The 23,733-nt window shown below is 38.6% G+C and overlaps 1 protein-coding gene across 2 annotated transcripts in view; it reads left to right on the top strand.

The window, feature by feature from the left end:
• Positions 1-23,733, top strand: part of Aftph (aftiphilin) — a 66,488-nt gene that overhangs the window by 7,853 nt on the left and 34,902 nt on the right. For both annotated transcript variants that reach the window (XM_013353510.2, XM_013353509.2), the window contains exon 2: positions 16,080-18,040. In XM_013353510.2, coding sequence (XP_013208964.1) covers positions 16,112-18,040 — 1,929 coding nt within the window. In that variant the 5' untranslated portion in view covers positions 16,080-16,111. The remainder of the gene's footprint in view (positions 1-16,079; positions 18,041-23,733) is intronic.

Raw genomic sequence — 23,733 nt, 5'->3', positions numbered from 1 at the left:
CCCTTCTCCACCCCAACTCAGCCTCTACCCTCCCCCTCCCCCCTTCCCCCCTCCCCCCCTTAGCCTGCGAGGGCTGGTCCCCTCTGCTGGGGCTGCTCCTCTTCTGCTGCGACCTCTCCCGTTTCTTGAGATTGAATCAAATTGATTTTTTTTTTTTTTGAGGCAGAGTCTCATGTAACCCAGGCTAACCACTAACTTGCTTTGTAGCAAGGATGACTGAACTTTTAATACTTTTAATACTTCTGCCTCCGTCTTGAGTGCTAGGATTACAAGTGTGTGCTACCGTTCTTGGCATATATAGTGCTGGAGATCAAACCCAGGGCCTCACATGTGCTGAGCAAGCACTCTACCAAACAAACCATGCCTGAGCCTCATTATTGATGCAGGTTATGAACATCTCTCCATGTTACTAACAATCTTTAACCATGATTTTTAGTGACTGTGTAAAATGCCATCAAGTGAGTTTCAAAGTATTTTGCTATTTCTCTACAATTGGATGTTGTTGTTTGGGTTTCTTCCTTTCTTCTTGTTGAAGTTGTTAATTTGACACATGCTAGAGTTATTTAGGAGAATGCCTCCATCCTCGCCTGTGGTAGGCAAATCTGATAGACATCTTGATTAGTGATTAATGCGGGAGGGCCCAGTTAACTGTGATGTCACCCCTGGGCAGGTGGTCCTGGGTTGTATAAAACAGGCTGAGTAAACCTTGATCAATAAGTAGCATTCTTTCATGGCCTCTGCATCAGTTACTGCCCTGAGCCCCTGCCTTGATTCCCTCAATGCTGGACTGTAATCCTGAAGGAGAACTTAGAAACCTTTCTTCCCCCCAAGTTGTTTTGGTCATGGTATTTATCACAACAATTGAAACCTCACTAGGGCATTGGATTTTTCGGTTTTTTATGTTATGAAAGACCATCTGGGTGAACAAGTCTGTAAACTACTGTCTTGATGTTTTCCCATTAGATCAAGTCTTAGAAACAGTTAATTGTCACCCCTCCTCCCCAAGCCTATTGCTTCCAAAAGATTAAACCAGTTCTACTTTTCAAAGTGTTTACCTGAGCTGGGTGAAGTGGCTCAAGCCTAGGAAATAGAGGAAGAAGAATCAGGTTTAAGATCATCCTTGGCATCAGGTTGAGTCTTTGGCATCATAGCCTAATCTACATGAGACCTAAAAATAAATAATTTGCCTGATTTTTTTTAAAGGCACTTTTGCAATATGGAGGAATTTTTGCATAATTAAAAAACTTTGAAGGAGATCTAGCAACTCACAAATAGAAATTTGGTCAGTGCTACTGAGATAACTCAGTGGGTAAGGGCACTTGGCTGTCAGTGGCAAGCCTTATGGTCTAAGTTTGATCCTAGGACCCACATAGTAAAAGAGAAAACAGCTCCTGAAAACTGTCCTCTGCTTCAACATGTGCACTATAGCATGCATGAGCACACATACATTAGATAGATAAATAAATAAATTTAAAATAAAAATATTCTCTCCATTTGTAATGCTAGAAGCAGTAATTGGAATTGGAGAAATTGGAAACAAAGAAAAGAAAACACATACTTTTTTATACTTTGGATTAGGAGCAATTTCTGGTTTGTAAAATCAGTTTAGGGGGTCATGAACAACTTTTAAGAGAATGTCAAGTAAGTATGGCAATGCCTATAATAATAGCACCTGGGAGGTGGAGGGAGGAGGAATAGGAGTTTCAGGCTAGCTGTGCCGGGCTACATGAGACCCTGACTCAAAAAAAACAAATCTAGAAAGAAGGAACAATTGAACTAGAACTAAACAAGTCAGTGTTTGCAGAGAGTATATTCTGTTTTGGTGAAATTTTTCTTTCAGGGGTGAGCCCCTTAATTGGTTATCCAATACAGGGTGGTCAGCCCTGAAATCATATACACACAAACAACAAAAATGGACTCATAATATTGTATTTATATATTTTTGCATTTCTTTCTGTAAATGAAATTGATATTCAAAGAAGAACCATTTATTGAAGGAGATATTGGAGGGGTTGGAGGGAGAAAGGGGAAAGGGAATAGGATGTAATTATATTTAATTATAAGTCTATTTTAAAAAAATTTTCTAAGATATCAAAATAAGGCATTCTCTAGAAAATGGTGTGAAAAATCTTGCTTATATGGCAGACTAATTTTCCATTCGTTTCTAACCATAGGTATTTGGTAAGTTACAAATAACTTTTCCCCTTTAGTCCTTAATCTTTCTCTCTTTTCTTTCTCTATTTCAGGCTAAAGCAAAATTTTAAACAAAAACATTGAAAGATTAACCAGTTAGAAATGTTTGCTATAGATTCTTTCCCTAGTTTCCATGGAGTTCTTGGTACAGGGAGTTCTTGGTACAAGGCATACTCCCTGTGTGCCTTGGTGTTCTACATGCAGATACCCTGATAAGCACTATTGACAAAGCTTTTGTTTTGATAATCTTCCCCCAGGAATGTCATTGTGGTAGTGTTTTGATCTGTGGATTGTGCATATATAGTTTACTTATGGTTTATTGTGTAGTATGTAAGTGTGTATGTATAGTTTATTGTTTATAGTTAATAGTTTGTGCCTAGTTTATTTCCTGTTTTCTTCTGTTACTATAAATGCTGTTGCATCAGTGAAGGGCAAGAGAACAATTTAAAGTCAAGCTAATATTACCTGGAAAAGAATTGGTAAGGTAAATCTGCTCTTACTTAAGTCATATTTTAAGACCATATTCGTGAGTTTTAGATTATCTAGGATCTTGTCTACTTTCTTTACTGTTAGCCCAGCTAAGTGAATTCCAACTTCACCCAGCCATAGTTTTATAACTCTTGTAGCTGCTGCTTTTTCTATGTGGTAGCTCTTACAAGGCATTTACTGTGGTGTGGCGAGCAGATTGTAAGAAGAGCAACCGCCAAAGACCTGACTTTTCTTTTAGTTACATACTATAGTGGTGTCTTTATTCTTGAAAGTCACAAAGTAGTTTGTGGTGGGGGGAGCGGATGTTAGGGTTTTGTTTGTTTTTCTCACAGTATTCTAGTCTTGTGAAGTTCAGTGTGTCTGTCTTGACTAGAATGTGAATTTAAAACATGCAGCAAGAAATTTTTTTCAAAGTATGTCAACCATTCCTGTTAGCTGTTTGCCAAGTTGGGTGTAGAAGATTTTTTCATGAAGTACTAAATAAAATTGCTAGAAACAGAAAAAGCGAGAATGTTAGTTGGCTTATCCAGTGCAGCATCATGCTTTGGTGACACTGGGTGACACCTCTGTACATGCTGAGTAATTGCTTCAATTCAAAGCAGGTCCTCATGTCAGGGGTTGTGTTGAATGAAATCACAAGCCATTTCTGTCCTTTAGCAGTTTTTCCGTATCGCTAGCACATAAAGTACCACCTCTGACAAGATGCTTGTCTGTTCAGACAGGTTGTAGCACAACGGCTTCCTTTCACATTCGTCTCATCTCAGACAGCATTCATCAGAATACACTTGCCCCAATTAACCACGTATGTTTTCTAACTTACTCGGTGGAGCATTGACAGGCCAGAGGCGAGGTACTGGAATCTTTTTCCTGTGGGAGGTGTGCTGTATTCAGTAGTAGTCGGTAGAGTAAATACCAGTAAGAACAACATGTATTCATTTCCTATTTTGAGCCAGGCCCTGAGGATGCAGAAAGAGCAACAGCATTGTCATCTTGAGCTTGAGCAAAATAGCTAGGAGCAGACTCCGTGGTTTGGTAGGGCTGAAGCCAGAGATTGGTGTGTTGAGGACTTAACTGGAAAGTATAGAAGTAGAGCCAGCCCCTGTCGAGAGGCTCTGTAGCAAGGGATTCAGAAAGGCTCAGGGCAGGGCTTTGTTTTGTTCCGATTTGTTTTCAGAATAGAAGAAGCTTGAATGTTTGTAAGATGAATAGAAAACATCAGAAATGATAAATAAATTCAGAGTCCCTGATCATAACTGGGAAGGAAAGGCAGAAGGGTCCAGAATTGTTTGTATACAGGATTGTGGAGAAGGCGTGAAATTGTGCTCTCTACCTTTAAAATGTATTGTCCTTGTAAAGATTCTGGGATATGAAGGCAAAGAATTAAGAATTTCAAGGTGAACTGGTTTGCATAAAAGAGTAATTCCAAATATGGTCAGTTAATATGACAATTTAAATGTAAAACAATTCATACTATTTCTATTTACCTTAATTATTATTTGAAACCCATCCAAATACAAAGAAAACACATTATTATGGGTGTACATGTATTTAGATGTTCAGTTAAAGGAATTCTTTTCCCCAGTGCTAGAGATTGAACCTAGGGCCTTGTACTCTGCCACACATTATCTCTAGCCCATGAAAAATGTTTTTGTGGATCTTTGAAAACCAGATCATATAAAATGATAATGCTTAACTGCTATTTAATAAGGTAATTAGCTCCTCAGCAAATACATGTAGCTGCTCTCGTGTTATAATTGACATTGTATAATAATATTTATACTTTTATGTGTTGCTTTAATTGATATTAAAAGCAGGATTATCAAAACTTTGTCACTTGGAACAGTCTGGCCTTTTAAGGCTGATAGAATAAAGATATTTTGTGCTTGCTTTCCCTCGTCTCATACATTGAATAATATGTACATTAATTTTGAAACTGACTTGCTTCTTGGCATTTTTGTTGGCTATCCTTTGAGTTTATGAAATCATCTTTCTCTTTCCAAATTAATGTAAATGTTTCAGGGAACTTTTTCTGAGCAATTCAGATACCTTTTAAGGGGAATTCTTTTATATTCTGTCAGTCATTTCTGAAATATTTTAAATCTCATCAAATATTTGATTGGTTAATTCAGTTACTGATGAGATTAATATTTAAGCTTTAAGCTTTTATTTTTTCATATGTAAAATTAAGATGCTTTCAATAACACAAGAAATAAATAAATGATGTTGTATGCCCTTGACCTCAGCTACTCTAGAGGCTCTGGTGGGAGACTGTCAGATTGAAGTCAGCTTGGAACATATATGAGACCTGTATCTCCAAAAGAAAAAAAAATTAAAGGAGATAGTTTATGAATCCTTTCCACATAATGCTGAAACATAGTAGACCCTTAAAAAAAATACTGACTTGACACCTAAGATGGGCATGGTGATTATGTGTCTGTAATTTCAGGGTTAGGTAAGCTGATGCAGAAATAGTGCTCCCAAGTTTGAAGCCAGCCTGAGCAAGACCCAAACTAGAAACATACACATCCATGAAGATACATGCACATGTACATACACGCAAGCAAGGTGAAAACACACGGAAGTAGTAATAGTTAATACATCTTTTAAATAGTACTGCATAGTATTTTGTAGTTGATGACATATTGGCATTCCTGATGTCTTGAATTCTTGGTTTTAAGTTAGTAGGTTAATTATGAGATCTTTAAAAACACTCAGCTTGGGAGCGTAGAGAGATAACTTAGTGGGTAAAATGCTTCATGCAAGCATGAGAGCCTGCATTTGAATTTCTAGAACCCACATAAATGCCAGACTCGGTAGCATGAATCTGTAACCCCAGTACTCCTAGAAGGCCGAATCAGAAGAATCCCTAGAAGTTTACAGGCACACACAGTGGAAAAACAACAAAGACGCACATGCTCACATGCACACTCTGACATCCATACATAAATGACACAGAGGTCTTTGGTTGTTGTTGTGTTTTTCAAGGCAGGGTCTAACTATGTATCTCTAGGCTACTGTGGAACTTGCTGTGTAGATCAGGCAGAACTCCATCTCTGCTTCCCAAGTGCTAAGAAGAAAGGCACTCACTACCTCCACATAATAACTTAGTTTGGGGACCGTGAAAGTTTGCTTGAATAGCATTAAAATTTGTAGTCTGTGTTGAAGAGAGTATATATAATTGTGCTTTCAAAAAACAAAACTCTCTTAATTCTTCTCTGAAAGTTTGTACTTTTAGGTGCCCTCTCTTGTTTTGCTAGGCTATGTAAAGTTAACTGCCAATAACAAACCATCCAAAAGTTGTGTGTGTGTGTATGATGGAGGAAAGGCATGTGTACTACATGTGCATGTGTGGACTCAGTCCTCTCTTCCACCTTTGTGCGGGTTCTAGCCAGGCTGTGGCAGAGCCTTTACCTGCTGTGCTGTCTCACAGCCCTCTTGCTGTAATGTTAATGCTCATTTTCCTGATGACTGTTTTGTTTCTTTGTTCTTTTGAGGCATAGTCTTACTATATAGCCCCAACTGGTCTGTAACTCACTATGTAGACCAGGCTGGGCTTGAATTCACAGAGATCTGTAAACGAAGGCTTTTCTGTCCCGCCTGGTCCTATAGCCGCTTCTAAAATAATCACCAAGAGGCTTAATATTAATTACAAACTGTTTGGCCTATTGCTTAGGCTTATTACTAACTAGCTCTTACATTTAAATTAACCCGTTTCTATTCATCTGTGTATTGCCATGGGGCCATGGCGTTACCAATCTGCTGACATCTCCCCTGACTCCACCCTCCTCCCTGTATCTTTGCTTGGATTTCCTGCCTGCCTCTATCCTGCCTGGCTATTGACCAAAGGTGCTTCTTTATTAACCAATGATAATAAAATAAATTCATAGCATATAGAAGGGTTATCCCACAGCAGAGATCCACTTGCCCCTGCCTCTTAAAGTCCCAGGTCACCAAACCCAGCCTTCCTGATGACTTTCTATATGCTTACTGGCTATTTAGTTATCTTTTGTAAAACACCTGTTCAAATATGTTGGGCATTTTTCTCCCGGACTGTGTCACATTCATGTGTAGGAAATCTTTGTGCTTCTGAATATGAGTTATTTGACAATTTTGTGTTTTGCAGATATCTTTTTCCAGATAGGTAATGGCTGCCTTTTCACTCTAGTAATGGTTTTCTTTTGATAAAAAGAAATGACAAATTTTAATGTAATACAAGTTGTCAGGTTACCAGGCTTGCTCAGCAGCTCTTTTACCCACTGAGCTATCTTCCTGGCCCAACAGAATGGAATTTAGTGCATATAGTTTAGAGTGTTTACTTTGCCAAGTCACCTAAACCAGTATTTAAGGACACAATCAACTTCTTCATCCAAAAATAATGATTTGTTGAAATCATTATTAACCTCATGTTATATTTTTCTGGTTCTTAAAATTTTGAAATTATAGAAGACTATGGAAAAATAGGAGGTAAACTGGTATACTTCCTATGGCAGGAGTTCATCTGTTTAATGCCTGACACCAAAGTAAGACTCAATATGATTAGAAGGAGCACTGTAAGGAAGTGTGTGAGGCCAGAGGGCAGCATTAGTATCTTCCTCAGTGTTTTATATGTGTGTAAATTAGTTTTTAAAAAAATATAAAATCTAATCTATATTTTTTGACTTTTTTGTTGTTTGTCTGTTTGCTTTAGGACAAACTCTCCCACGGCACCTGGAGCTCCTTGAGTTGGCTAGACTGGCAGACCAGCAAGCCTCTCCTTGTCTCTTTTCTGGGCTGGGATTAGAGTCATTTTGACCTGGCTCCAAACGCAGCTCCTCATGCTTGTGCAGCACCTACTGCTGTCTCCTCTTCACTGGCCAGTTTGCTTCCAAAAGAAAGTTGTTAACATTAGGTTTTTCCGTTTCTTGAGTTTGAATCAAATTGAATGTTTTTTTTCCTTTTGTTTACTTTTTGTAATTTTTTTTATTTTTTAAGAGGCAAGATCTCATGTAACCCAGAATGACCTCAAGCCTGAGACCTTTAGAGCTATATATGCAGCTGCTCTAGTATTTTTTGAAAAGTCAGTCTGTCTTCTGCTTGCCACATTGTAATGGCAGTTTTATGTTCTCGTATGGCCATGTGGCTTTAAATCAAGCCTTTCTAGCTAGTAGTTTAATCATTCTCCTTGAAAAACTAATTTTAAAAAGACAAGTGGTTGAAGGTCATTGTTGTCCCCTTTCTTTTTTCTCTCCTTTGCTTTCCTAAGCTCATTTTGCCTATTAATTTTAAAAATCTCAACCTACAGACTCAGTATCTCCTCTTTTCCATGCCCATTTCAGAGTTGAAGCCAAAAGTCCTTAAGTAAGTGCAGATTTTCCTGGTGAAAGATTAATACCAAGATATCTTCCACAGTATGCTCTGCCGCCCCAGCTGCCAGTCTGCAGGTTCCCCAGGTGTGGCTAACTACAGCTGGGACTTAAGGATCATTCCTCTGACTCCTTTACATCACACCTTCCTTACCAAATTCCCAAGCCCCAAACCCTTTGATCTTTCTGGTTTATAGTTCATAAGGTATACTTTGCCTTGTTTTCTTTTTAACATAACAAAGGAACTATTTAATTTTGTCTGGTAGGTGGGAATGTCTTCACAGAGATATTGACATATAATACTAGATAAAAGGTTTTACTTAGCCAGGCAGTGGTTGCGCACCCTTTAATCCCAGCACTCGGGAGGTAGAGGCAGGAGGATCTCTGTGAGTTTGAGCCCAACCTGATCTACAGAGCTAGTTCCAGGACAGGCTCCAAAGCTTTTCCTATCTCAAAAAGCAAAAGCAAAAAACAACAAAAAAAATTTTCCTTAAGTCTTTTTTATTTTTTATTAATTATTTGGGGACTCTACATCATGCTCCCCTTTGTGCTCACCTCCCAGTCTTCCCATGTCCCCTCCCCTCCCCTGTGACTCTTCTTCCAAGAGGAAATTCCCTTTTGTATTTGTCCATATATTCACTGGAGCATGATCAAATTCCTAGTTTTGCCTTGCATTTTCAATTACTGTCCTTACCTTCATTGACCTAGCTTCATGAGGATGTGATTTGCCATAAAAAACTTTTCTAAGTAGAGAAGTCCTGCTGAGAGCCACCCACCCCCGGCTACTGTTGGCATACTTTGTTTGCTACTGTAATGAGACTCTTGTGTCAACTATTTGTGTTTACTGTGGTTTCACTGTTCTGCCAAGACAATACCCCGTGTGTTCACTTTCTTCTAAAACATCTTGGAACAAGCAGGAATGAAAATAGCAAGTGGAATGCCTCCCCTCTCCCCACTTACTTGCTCAGGTAATATACAGAAATTAGCTGGCTGGTTAGAAAATTTTATGGTGCTGAGTAAGCCATCTGTTAGGAAGGGTGAAGAAATAGTGTTGTATGCCAGGCACAGCATTGAAGTAGTTCATTTATCTTTCCATCATTGCTAAGCAGAAGCAGATATTTAAAAACCCATATTTTCAGTATTTAAAAACAATGGATTATTTAAATCAAATATAATTTTTAAATTCATTGTACCATTGCTATTTTAACATAAAACTTCTTTTAAGTAGAATTGACCTGGACACACATAAAAGACTGGGACTGTCCAGAAAACCTAAATAACACTGAGGACACTAAGAGAGACATACATGGATCTAATCTACACGGGAAGTAGAGAAAGACAAGATCTATTGAGTAAATTGGGAGCATGGGGACCATGGGTGAGGGTTGAAGGGGACTGGAGAGATAGGAAGGGGAGCAGAGAAAAATGTAGAGCTCAATAAAATCAATTTTAAAAAAACTTTGAATGTATGAACCTCTGTACCCTGGCTAGTTGGCTGAAACTTAGAAGTAGTCATGATCTTTCTCAAAGTTTCTGAAGGGCAAACGAGCCAGAGCCCAGTCCTGCTGGGGAGGAAATAGAGCAATGCTGTTCTTTTAACAGCTGACTCCGGGTTGAGAGGTGACATGCCTATAGTCTGGAAGGCCAGTCAGGTTTAGGAATAGAATACCTTGCCAAGATGTGACAGGAAGAAAAACTACTATTTCCTGTGTTGTTGCCTTGGTTACAAATGCCGTGGTCTCATTTTTGTGTTTGTGTTGACAACTGATTTTGCAATAGGCCTGAACCAATTAATGATTCAATTTTCCAACAGTGAAAGATTTTGTAAAAAACAGTAGTTTAGCTACAGTCAGTTTCGGCTAGAAACACCGTACATTGCTCTTTAAATATTAGATATTGCTGGGCATGGTGCCTGATGTCTGTATTCCCAGCATGTAGAAGAAGACTTATGTAGAATATATGAACCTTCTAGGTAGAAGAATTGAGGCCAGTCTGAGCTACATAGCAAGGCAGTCTTAATGAAAAAAAGAAAAAGAGAAAAAAAAAAGGTCCAGCATAGGAAAGTAAAATGGTATATTCACTTGAAATATCTTTTATAGCTTCTTTTAAAACCTAAATATATACTTACCATGGGGTCCAGCATCACACTCTTGGCGTCTTACATTTCTCCTCCTTCTCCTGCTCCTCCTCCATTGTATAGTTTCTATGAGTAATGCATTTATTTAAATATACCCTTTTTTATTTTTTAACATATGAATGTTTTGCCGGGCGGTAGTGGCGCACGCCTTTAATCCCAGCACTCGAGAGGCAGAGGCAGGTGGATCTCTGTGAGTTTGAGGGCAGCCTGGTCTACAAGAGCTAGTTCCAGGACAGGAATCAAAAGCTACGGGGAAACCCTGTCTCGAAAAATTAAAAAAAAAAAAAAAACAAAAGAAAAACATATGAATGTTTTGCCTTTGTATGTGTATGATGTGTGTGCCTTTGCCTGAGAAGGTCAGAAGATAAGGTGTCAGATCTGCTGGAACTGGAGATTGTGGTTGTGAACTACTGTGAGGGTACTGGGAATTGAACCTAGGTCTTCTGCAAGGGCATCCAGGGCTCTTAACTGTTGAGCCACATCTCCAGCCCCTTAATTGATTTTTAAAAAAGATTTATTTGTAGCCAGGCAGTGGTGGTGCACACCTTTAATCCCACCACTCGGGAGGCAGAGGCAGGCAGGTTTCTGTGAGTTCAAGACCAGCCTGGTCTACAGAGAGAGTTCCAGGACAGGCTCCAAAGCTACACAGAAAAACCCTGTCTCAAAAAAAAAAAAGTTTATTTGTATTTTATGTGCCTGTGTGTTTATTAGTATCTGTTTATAGGTGCCTGAGGAGGCTAAATGCTGAGACATCTCTTTCAATGTTTATTATTTATTTATTTTATTTATTTTCATTTTGAGAGCTGGGGAAATGGCTCAATGTATTAGACCTGATCTATATTAAATTCCTAGCACCTACAAAGCCAAGTGTGACTATATGTGCTTATAACCCCAGTATTGGGGTACAGAGACAGGCAGATCCCAGGAGTTTGCTTGCTGGCTAGCCAGCCTTGCTAAGGTCAGCGTCCAGTTCAGTGAAAAACACTGTCTTAAGGCATTAAGGTAGCAAGCAAAGGAGGAAGAAGCCACATGTGTAGGTATAAGAACATGGACACTAGGCAAAAAAAACGGGATTTGTGTGTATCTTTTATAATTTCTTTCTTTGAAAACTAACAGAAGGCCAGGCAGTGGTAGCACACACCTTTAAATCTAGCACTCAGAGGTAAAGACAACTGGATATCTTAAGTTTGGGGCCAGCCTGGTCTATAGAGCAAGTTCCAGAATAGCCAAAGCTACACAAACAAACAAACCAACAAAACATGAATGTCTCAGCTACCGTATTTATTTCTACCTTTATGATGATCTTTTTTTTTTGGACTTGTACACGTCTATCATGTAAGGCTTAATGGTTGACCAGTCCTTGACCTCTAAGTCATTTTCAGTCTTTTAATTGGAAAATTAAGGCCATTTATATTCACAGTTATTGCTGAAAGGTATATGTTACTAGCTCCTGTCATTTTGATTTGGGGGGGGGGGTTACTTTGACTAATCTACACCCATTTCTTTTTCTCTAAATTCATATTAAAGGTTTGATGTTTTATTGGATCAGTCATGTTGGGTTTTTTTCCTAATTCTCGTTGGCTTATTTTACTAGTCTGGTGAATCTTACTATTTCTTTCATGTTTGTATTTATCCTCCTCCTCTTTGTATATAGTTTAGAGATTATGAATTTGGTTTAGGATTATCTTGGGATGTCTTTATCTCACCTTTGATTCTGAAGGATGACCTTGCTGTATACAGTAATCTTAGTTGACGGTCATTTTCTTCAGGACTTGAAATACAGCATTCTACACCTTCTAACCTTTAGATTTCTGCTCATAATTTTTCTGGTATTCTGATGGACCTCCTTTATAAGTAACAACACTTCTCTTTTGTAGCTTTATATATTCTTCATTTGTAATGTACTTTTGGCAGTTTTAACTATGACATGGTGTGGAGAGGTTTTCCTCTAAGCATGTCTGTAAGGTTTAGGAAATCTAGTGTTTTTTTGAATAAGTTTTCTGTGCTTTTTGCTTTCATTTCTGTTCGTTCGTCTACACCAATTCATAATTTTGGTCCCTTACCTTTCCTAGGTCTTGTATTTTCTATAGATCGTTCCTTCCTATGTCTGAATGTGATAATTTGTCCACATTGTCCTTAAGCCCTGATGTGTTTGCTCCAGTTCCTTGTGAGGCTTTCAGCTGAGTTACTTTTTTGATATGTTGAGATTTTCATTTCTAAGACTCTGTTGGCTTCTTTTTCAGAGTCTTTTATTGACATGTTCTTTCAGATCCTCTATGACAATAATTCATCATCATCATCATAATAAATGATAATGTTTTATATACTTCATTCTAAACAGAACCTGTCAGGGTTATTCTGGTCCTTTGTGTGAAAACCAGGCTTGCCTCAAACTCACAGAGATCCACCTGCCTCTGCCTCCTGAGTGCTGTGATTAAAGGTATGTGCCACCATAGCCTGGCTTATTTTTTTACTTTTAATTATTCCTTAATTTATTGAATTCTTTTATTCTCTTTGAGTTCACTGATCATTTTTTAAATAAATCTTTATAGTTATTTGCCCATAATTATATTTATTTTGAACTCGAGAGGTGGCTTAAAGGTTAAGAGCACTGGCTGTTCTTCCAGAGGTCCTGAGTTCAATTCCCAGCAACCTCATGGTGGCTCACAACCATCTATAATGAGATTTAGTGCCCTCTTCTGGCATGTAGACTGTATACACAATACATAAATAAATCTTTTTAAAAAAGAAAAAAAATTACATTTATTTTATACAGTATTTCATAGATTTAAATTTAGTTACTGGTGAGTTATGAATTTGTCAGAAACAGTACTCTGTTTATTCATAATTCTTAATATTTTTCTGTGTTGGTATGTGAGCTCTGTTTGGGGGAATGATCTTTTACTTTTAGGTGAGGTCTTCTTAGTGAGCAGCTTTTCCCTGGGGCTCATTATATCACGAATTCTAATTGTTCTTAATAAAAACCTGGAGTCAGATATTAGGGGTTGAAAGCTGAGAAATCAGAGAAGCAGAGCAGCAGCCACTAGAGACCGTTTACCTCTTTCAAATCCTCAGACTGCATCTTCAGACTGCATCTGAGCTCCCGCCTCCTGTCACCTTATATTCCTCTCTCTAACCAGCCATATCTTGTCTCTACCTCCCTAGTACTGGGCTTAAAAACGTGTGATCCCAAGTGCTGGGATTAAAGCTGTGATCCACTGCCTCCCGACTCTGTTCTCTTTTAGACTACATTAATTTCATGTAACCCAGAGTGGCCTTGAACTAACATCGATCCTCTGTTTTCCAAGTGCTGGGATTAAAAGTGTATGCCACCACTGCCTGTCCACCAGTGGCTTAGGTCTGCACTCTGATCTTCAGGCAAGCTGTATTTGTTATATTACAAACAACGTTATCACTACAGCTCACTCCTCAGTACTGTGTAGAGGAGAGAAGCTGTGGTAACAAGCTCTACCTGCTGTGCTGGATTCCTGAAGTCAGGGCTGCGGGCCTGCATTTCTGCTGCTCCAGTATGCTTTTTAGTTTTCCTATGTATTTTCATTGGTTCCCATTTTCGCTTTTTCTCCTTCCCTACCCTTCATCATCTTTTTTAGGTAGGAACTGGATATGTGGCCCCAGTGAGTCTAGAATTTCCTATGTAGTCTATTCTGGCCCCAAACTTAGAATCCCCTACAACCTTATACATGCTTGGATTGCAGGTTGGAGCCACTGGGCCTGACACTGTAAGCTCTTTCTTGATTCCTAGAGTTCTTTCTTTCTCCAGAATACAGTTGCCCTTTCTCATTCACAGAGCTATGCATAAAATAGTTTTGTCATCTTCCTCCCTGCCCAACCCTTGCGTTTTAAAAATTGCTCATTTTATATTGCGTATGAAGTTTTTGCTGAAATGTTTTGCTTACATGCATGTGTTTGTGCTTGGTGCCCAAGGACATCAGAAGAATGCATCAGATACCCTGGAACTGGAGTAATGGCTAGTTGTAAACTACCGTGTGGGTACTGGGGATTGAACCTGGGTCCTCTGCAAGAGCAATAAGTGCCACCTCTGCAGCCCCAGCCTTTGTTTTTAATATGAGGTCTCATTTATTGATCTTTACACAAAGGATTGAAATAGCTCTGGCAGGTTTACTTTAGGAATTAAGTACTTAAAATACTATAAGTTAATGAGTATGAGAAGTCATATCCATAAATTTACTTGGATCTTTATACAGCAAAATAAGTTTTAAATTTGTTTCTTTTAGTGTTCTTTCTAAGTACAGAAGTAGAGGACAGTAAAAGTAAATGTTTATTCATTCAAGCTGGTATGATAGCAAAATAAGAAAATTGCAGATGAGGAGATTGCAAATTGATTTGTTATTATAAAAGTGAATTTGAAAAAGTAGTTTCTCAAAATTTTTTTTTAAATGAAGTTGAACATACTATGTGACCCGATGTTCAAATTACTGCATAGTTGTGTCTTAAAGAAATGAAAACTTAGGTTCTTGGAGCAATCTACATGTGTTCCATGACAATATAGTCCATGATAAGTCAAGACATTTGCACTGTGGTTGTTGGCTGCGTCATCATCAAGGGAACCTGGGTAGAGTATGTGTATGAGAATCCTACAGTTTTTCACATCTTCTGAGCTTTGAACTAATTCAGAATTAAAAGTTATCCGAAAGTTGGCTGGAGAAATGGCTCGGAGGTTAAGAGCGCTGGCTGCTCTTGCAGAGGTCCTGAGTTCATTTCCCAGCAACCACATGGTAATTCACAACCATCTGTAATGAGATCTGGCGCCCTCTTCTGATATGCAGGCAGAACACCTATACATAATAAATAAATAAATCTTTAAAAAAATGCTACAGTCTTGGGAAGGAGATTTTATTTACTTATTTAAAAAAAGTTATCCAAAAGTCAACTTGAACCAGAAATAAACATTGGAAAGCAAAATGAAGAACATAATTAATAGCAGTTATTAGAGATAAAATAATTATATACATAATGTTTTACACACACATATGTATGTAAACACAGAGAGAGGGGGGGGAGCTTATACAGATCTACTAGGCAAACACTGAGTCCCCCAGTAAATTTGAACAAGAATTTTTAAAAGATAGGAGAGTACCTGAGAGAAAATTTTATAGGTGTACTTTTATAAGTATATGTTCAAGATTCTCTGAAATCACAGCTTGGTGTTAGTAATACACGCCTTTAATTAATCCCAGTACTTGGAAGGCAGAGACAGGAGGAGCTCTCAGTTTGAGGCCAGCCTGGTCTTCAGGAGCTTTCCAGGATATTCAAAGCTATACAGAGAAACCTGTCTGGGGGGGGGGGGGAGAAAGAAAAGAAAAAGATTCTCTGAAATCCCAAATTTTCATTGTTTTGCCAAATGCCCCTAGTAATAAATGCTAAAAAATTAAGATTAAAAAACATTTTACCTAACAGAAAAATAGTGCTGGCCAAAACACAAGAACCTGAATTTTATCACCAGAACCCAAGGGCATAAAAAACAGTCAGTTGGAGCTGGAGACAGGTGTTTCTGATGCTGGCCAGGTAGCTAACTGCTTGGCAAATTCTAGACCAGTTAGAGACCAGGTCTCAAAAACAAAAAGATGGGTGGAGTCTGAGTAACAATGCATGAATTGCACCCAGAAGCACACATGCACCTGTATTTGCACACACACACGCATACACAGAGCAGAACAGTATTCTTCATGGTTTTGGTGGTAGAGGGTTTGGTTTGTTTGGTATTTTGAAATCAATGCCCAGATTGACTAGCCGTGTATCTGAGGGTGACGTTAGGCGTCCTGTGTGCACTTCCTAAGTTACCATGCCCAGATAACTGTTCTGTTCTTAAAGTAGCTTGAAATACCTGTTATATCTCATCTCTTCTCAACAACAAAAAATGATTTTTCTTTTTTTAGGCATAAATTAATTATTGGAAAGCTGCTAGACAATGGAGCCAGACATCATTCGAATGTATTCTTCATCTCCCCCACCGCTAGACAATGGAGCAGAGGATGACGATGAGGATGAATTTGGGGAATTTGGTGGATTTTCAGAAGTCAGCCCTTCTGGTGTAGGGTTTGTTGATTTTGATGCACCAGATTATACTCGTCCTAAGGAGGACTTTGTACCTTCAAACCATTTTATGCCAATTCACGATTACTCAGAAAATGTAGATAGCCTTACAAGCTTTAAGTCCGTTAAAAATGGTAATGATAAGGATATCACTGCTGAACTTTCTGCTCCTCTGAAAAGTCAATCTGATGTTGTACTTTCTACCACCAGCAAAGAAATGATTCCATCTAAAATTTTAGAGACTTCCATCGATGGCATGGAAAGCCTGGGAGATTTAAATAAAGTAGTGATACCGGGACCAAACACTGGACAACCCAGATGTTTCTCTCCGGGAGATTTTAGAACTGACAGAAACATTGTTCATCAAACCAAGCAGTTAGAGAGCTGCAATGGTGAAAAGCCGCCTTGCCTGGAAAGTCTAACAAACGGGTTTGCAGGTTTAGAAACTGTAAATCCTCAGGGAACAGAAGACCTGGACAACGTGGCTGATTCAAGGAGATTGAAACCTCATAGCCCTTGTGGCACGGAGTGTGGTTTAGAGTCTGCATCTAGTCCTGCTAAGGAATTTGCGGATTTTGCTGCCTTTTCCCAAACAGAAAGGATACAACTAGAAGAAGTAGAATGTGCAGTTTTAAATGATGGTGATGCACTGACCATCCAGGAAAACAGCAGAGTCAACAGAGTCAACGAACTGAACTCTAGGAAGGGTGTGTCTGTGGGTAGAAGCCTTGAGGATGAAGGAGTTACTGATGGAGAACATCAAGTCTGTGTTTCAGAGGTCCATGTAATAACTGACAGAGATCTCCATGTTGAAAAACAAGACCTTCAAACACTGCGACAAGATGAATTTTTAAATTCAAGAATTCAGTCTGAGGCTTGGAACTTGGTAGATTCAACTGGAAATTCAGAAGGCATTAGGCGGGACCAGTGTAAAACTGAGGAAAATGATTTATTTGCTTCTAAATGTGCTGACCTGTGCATGGATTCTGTTAAAACTTCTGATGTTAATGAAGTTGATTCTTCCAAAGAAGAAAATAGAAAGTTTACTAATTCCAAAAGCCCGAACCTTGATCTCACAGAGGAAAATATTTTGGATGATTCGGCTGCAAGCATAAAAAATGGTGACAGTGGTAACGACTTTGCAGCTTGGCACGATACCAATGAAGATGATTTTGGCGACTTTGGTACGGCCAGTGGCGCCACTCCTCCTTTTGTTACTTGTACTCAAGACTCAATGAGTGATGTCACGTTCGAAGAGACCTCGGAACATTTCCTACATTTTAGTGAGCCAGGTGATGATTTTGGAGAATTTGAGGATACAAATGCTGCTTCTTGCCAAGAGGAAATGATATTTACTGAGTCCAACCTAAAACAGACCTCTGGTAGTTTGTCAGAGGAAGATCAGTTGGCAGGGAAGTCTGCTGGAAAAGACAGTGAACCTGACTCAAAACTGAAAAATGGTCAAGACAGTGAATTTGGAGATTTTGATTCTGTGCCAAATACTCAAGACAGCAGTAGTGCTTTTCAGGACTCTGATGACTTTGCTGACTTCAGTTCAGCTGGTCCTAGCCAAGCTACAGACTGGAATGCTTTTGAGGATGAACAAAAAGATGGTTGTTCTTGGGCTGCCTTTGGAGACCAGCAGGCTCCTGAATCCCAGCATCGAAAGGAAGTCTGGCAGTCACATAGGACAGATGAAAACATTGATGCTCTGGGAACCCCTAAGATGCACAGCATCCCTTTAGCCACTTCCAAAGGAACAGTTGCTAGTGGCCATTTGCAGGATTCAGCCACTTCAGTTCAGGTATTTACTAATTTCCTCTATTTTTAATAGCGTGTTAATTGCCAGGGAAACTTCTAATACAACTTTAAAAAATTAACTAAATACCTGCTAAAGCGGTTTCTATATGAAATATGATATTTGCTGGCCTGATTTAGAGATTAGAGTTTTCACAACCTTTGAAAGTTGTAAAATTGCTATCATGGGGAATTTCTTAGTTAACAGAAATGCATCAATTTAAATTATTTATTAATAATGTTTGTTTTAAATATTAGCCATTTTCCTTCCATTTTTATCTTTATAGTGATTTTTAAAGAAGGTTGTCTTTTTTTTAACTTTAGAGTTTAAAAAAAGGTCATTTAACTATGTCCCTTAAAAATCAAAGTACAGTTTTGATTACAGGAGAGAGCTAATGGGATTTGAAACCTCATAATATAACAGCCACAAAAAGATCTCTCATGAGATAAATTAAGGTTTAGCCCTAGAAGAAGAAGTAACTGTGGCTTATCTTATTGTGGTTATAGTAATTTATTTATAGTTTCTTGCTTGTGTGTATATGTGGTTTTTGTTTTGTTTATAGCAATTCTTAGGGAGTAGATGTATCAGGGAGAATATCTTTACCACTCAACACCTGTGTGCAATTCTTTCTTGTTCACATGCTTTCAGAAAAGATTCATTAATATTTATTTTGACCTAAAACATCCCCTGTAGTTGTAGTTTGGTATCACTGTTTCCCAATCCTGAGTTGTTCTCTGTACTAGTGCTTACCATTAGTCAGAACAAGTTGTGAGGAAAAAAAGTCTCCTCTTTACAGTGGTGATTGATGTGGGCATCTTGTCCACAGGCTTCTTTCTCACAGTAGCTCTGTCTGTTGGTTTTGCAGTTGTCTCTTGCTAAGAAATCCATTTTCAACTAGAGCTATCTCCGAAGTCTGTTAACTGAAAAGATTCTGCTTCACTGCTTTGACAGCTTTGATACATGTGGTGGGACCAGTTGACACTCAGAGCTTCTCACTTTTTCTGGACTCTTAAGTGTCTGAGTAGTTTGTTTGCCAGTTCAGTTATTGCACGATTCAGCTAGTGTATGGTATTACTGCTTAATAATTTATCATTGAGGAAAGCCTTATAATTCTAACAGCGAATTAAATAATTTTAATACAAAATGAAAACTATTGCTTTGACCTAACCTTTTCCCTATTTAGTTTCCGTGCAGTGAAGTATAGGGTGACAGTGGTACTGGATGATCTTTATCTTTAATTTGTAGTCTGAGAACTTTTAACAACAGATCATGAGTTTTTAAAAGTATAACCACTTCAAATGGAAATTTCTTGCATCATACATGTTGAATTTGTTTATATATAATTTAATAGTTGAATGTGTATATACACACATACATGTATCATATATGGGCTTCAGTGGAATAAGACATGTGATGTTGCATCTTGACAGCCTCGTGAAAGCTTTATGGTTTGGGATAATGAGTGGAAAATGTACAGAAAGAGAATTTTGTTTTGTTAAAATGTAAATTACATAGAAATAGCAAAAAATATAAAGTTTGCTGAAATCTTTTGGGCCAGGCTTCATACTTTGATAAATGGGGAATGGGACCTGCAGAACTTTAGAGGTAGACGTCGAGTGGGAGAGCAAACACTGAAGCCGTTTGTGAAGGCGGCCGAGTGGGAAATGGGTTAGCCTAGCAGACGGGTCAGTACATTCTGGCCTGCTGTTCTGAAGGAAGCTGGCCTGGACTTTGCTCCCTGGACTTCAGGTTCTGCTGAAAACGTACATTAGTCCTAATCTTGCCCTTTGAGGGAGGATTATATTCGTTAATGTTTTTCTTAAAATGTCTCTCAGCTGCAGCAGCTTTCCTTATCAGTCTTCTAAGTGCTGGGTTGCAAGCGCCAGCCACCACACCTGGCCAGGAGTCTTGATTAAATGGCCAAGGAGCCTTTTCAGCAAAAGAGTTTATAACATAAAGCATTGATTTAACACTGAGCTTTTGTAAAACTAAATATTACTCAGAACTTTACTTGAGAATTTAGGTCATTGGTAAACACTAAGGTTTTCTTCTAGAAGGTAGGCCATGAAGTTATTTTTTGTTAGTAGCCATCCAGCTGCTATTACTGAAAAAGGTTATTAGATGAAATTCGAGACCTTTAAGAATGAAGGGTATAGGGGCTGGAAAGATGGCTCAGCAGTTGAGAGAGCTGCTCTTCTGGAGTACATGAATCCAGTACCCCAGCATCTGAGCCAAGTGACCCACAACTGCCTGTCACTCCAGTTCCAGAGGGATCCCTCGCCTCTGGACTCCCTCAGCGCCTGTACTTATTAAGTATACATAAGTCACACATACACAAAATAAAAACATTAAAAAAAAATAGTGTTGGAGAGATGGCTCGGCCATGAAGAGCACTGTCTCCTCTTCCAGAGGACCTGGCTTCAGTTTCCAGCAACCACATGGCAGCTTACAACTATTTAATGCCCTCTTCTGGTGTGCAGATGTGCATGCAGACAAAGTACCCGTATACATAAAATGATAGTAAGTAAGTAAATCTTTAAAAAAACACCAGGTAGTAAGATTTAAGATTTTGGCCTTATGAATCTTTGTTTACTAAGTATTTGGTGAATTGGTTTTGTTGTTATTGTTGTTGTTTTTACTGTTTTGCCCTCAGAAAATTTGTCATTCTGGCCTTTAATACCAAGTAGAAGTATTGTGTTAGATTTGTCCAGAAACTGTGCAGAGGGAACTAATTATCTTTTTCAGAGCACGGTAAATATTACGATGGTCACTCTTTTTATAGTTTGAAATTAGGGATTGATAAGTATACAAGTGTAGCTTGTATTTGATATCTGACTTAATATTTAATGATGGTAAGGCATAAGGTGTCCTCTGAAGTGGAAGATTAGATTACTTGGATTTTAAATTTCTTTAACATAAGACTTGGTGTTCTATTGCAATAGAAAAACCAGGATTTCATCATAAGCAGGAAAGAAAAACTAATTGGAAATAAGCTGAGGAGGTTTTAACAGGTGCCTTAAATACAAGGTACTGTAAAGACATGTGCATTTCAAATAGCAGACGAGCCAAGTCTAAAATCCCAGGAGCCATGCCACTCGTGCCTCTGAGAAGCCGAGCTACACTTTCAGTACACGAAACTCCCCGAGTTTTGTTTGTTTTTACAATACTCGGGATTCAAAATAGGACCTTGTCTCTGCTAGGGATCATTCTACCACTGAGCCACATCCTTAACCCAATAGACCCTTTTTATAATCTGTGTCATTTATGAAATAGAGATGTATCATTTAAGGAAATGGATGTATAGATAGAACAAGTAGAAACAATGGGGTGTGTGGAGGGGAAAGGAAGAAGGAATAAGTACATAGTAGATAATACACAGTAAGCTGGAGACCATAAAAGCTGTAGTTCTAGTGTGAATGTGAAGGCCTGAAAACCAGGAGAGTGTTGTGTGTTCAGAATACAGTTCAGGTAAGAAGACAGGAAAACTGGTATCTTTAGACAGAAATTCTATGGTTCTCAGGTTTTGTTTTTTCTTCTCTTTGGGTCTTTAATTGGATGCAGCCCTCTCATCTCAGGGAAGGCAGCCTGTTTTAGTCAGTTTATCAACTCCTATATTAAATTTCACCTAGAAATATCCTCATGTTTGACCAAATATCTGGACGTCTGATTGCCTCATCAAGTTGATGTTCAAAATTAACAGTGAGTAAACATACTGTTCAGGATGCTTGGAAGACTTGTAACCCGTTCGTGGTTAAGACATACCATAAGGACTTTCTGTATTAGGTAGTATGTGTAGCTTTTGTGCATCAGTAGACAAGATGAAATGGCTGCCTACACACCCCAGGGTCCCCTACCTGCAGACAAAGATGGGACAGTAGTGGGAATAAGTCATACATGATGCTTCATCCTCTTAGATGAATTAAACTTTCAAGTGATTAATCATTGTCACTTTTCCAGGAGTCAGTTTGGTTTTAAAATATAATTATAGAGACATTCAAGACAATGAAAGACTCAGATAGCAAATTATATATGAGAAATGAGAAAACTGGGGAAGATAGAGAAGAAAAGCCAGTGGTATAGCTAGTACCACATTATGACTTTTTTTACAAGTCCCTTTATCATAAAAAAATGCTTAAGATTCTGTTCTATAACTTGAAATAGCAGTGAACTTATTCTTATGTAAACATAATACTGCGTAATATTAACTATTAAAACATTTTCATGGACTCCAATAAAAATTGTGGGCTCTCATAACAGCTAATAAGTGTTGTGCCTTCTGTCCACCTTAGCTCTAAGCATAGTATAAAGATTAAAGCAAGTCTCTATAGTGCCTCTAAGAGTTTATACTAACTCCCCTTGAGTAGCTTCTCTGTCTCATGACACACACAGTAAAGAGACCTCAGAGATGTGTTAGTAAAGTGCTTGTGATCTCAGCACTGGCTGGGAGGGAGGCATAGAGACAGGTTTCTGGACTCCATAGCCAGCCAACCGAGTCAACTCCTTTAGCCCTAGATGCAGTGAGACCCAGTCTCAGCAAGCCAAGTGGCCTGCATATGCACATGCATCCTCATGTGCATGTGCACACACAAAGATTTAGAGAATACTAGTGCTTGAACATGCTTGTGAGGATAAAGTTGTACCTACAGCAGCACTCAGCTCATTGATTTTGTATATAGTAAGTGCTCAGTAAATGTTAGCTGTTCCTGAATAACCTCAAACTTTTTAGAAAATAACTGTAAGTAGCTAGAAAGATGGTTCAGCTATTAAGAGCACTTGCAGAACGTCTGGAAAGATGACAAGTGGTTTCCAGCACCATCTGGTGGTTCATATCTATCTGTAATGCCAGTTTCAGGAATCCAGTGCCCTCTTCTGACTTCTGAGGGCACCGGGCATAGGCATGGTACACACACATGCATACGAGCAAAACAATAACACCCAAAATAAAAATAAATAAATCTTTTAAAAACAGTCATGGTGACATGCACCTTTAATCCTAAGATTTGGGAGGCAGAGGCAGCTGGGTCTGAATTCAAGGCCAGCCCAGTCCACTTAGAGAGTTCTAAGCCATCCAAGGCCATCAAGAAATGCTGTCTCAGAAAAAGAAAAGAATCAGTGCAGAAGTGGTGCACACCTTTAATCCTAGCACTCAAAAGGCAGAGGCAGGCAGATCTCTCAGAGTTCAAGTACAGTCTGTTCTACAGTTCTAGGACAGCCAGGACTACGCAGAGAAACCCTGTCTCAGGAAATAAATAAGTAAGTAAGTAAGTAAATAAATAAATAAATAAGAACAATAGAAGGGGAAGCAAAAAGTACTTGCTGCTTTTGACAGAGTATCCAAGTTTGCTTCTTAGCACCCACATCGGGTGGCTCAACCATTTGCATATCCTGCTCCAGGGATCCAGTGCCCTCTTCTGGCCTCTGTAGGCATCTCCATACATACACATAACACACACAGAAACATAAGTAAATCTTTTTTGGAATAAAAAACCATCCTTCATAGTACAGGAAATGGTGTTAATAATTAGATTAGATTAACAATGGAAAGGAAAAGGGAGATAAATCAGGATTGCATGGGTTTCACTCTAGTTCTGGTTGTTAGCAATATATTCACCTTCCAGGTTATTCAAAACAAATCTCCTGTTCTTTTCTCATAGCTTTCTCCAGTAAGAACATTTCTGAATAAAAGTTGACTTGTGTAC

Source organism: Microtus ochrogaster, unplaced genomic scaffold (assembly GCF_000317375.1).
Source record: "Microtus ochrogaster isolate Prairie Vole_2 unplaced genomic scaffold, MicOch1.0 UNK9, whole genome shotgun sequence".
Taxonomy (NCBI): Eukaryota; Metazoa; Chordata; class Mammalia; order Rodentia; family Cricetidae; genus Microtus; species Microtus ochrogaster.
This window is presented reverse-complemented; position numbering and strand designations above follow the sequence as displayed.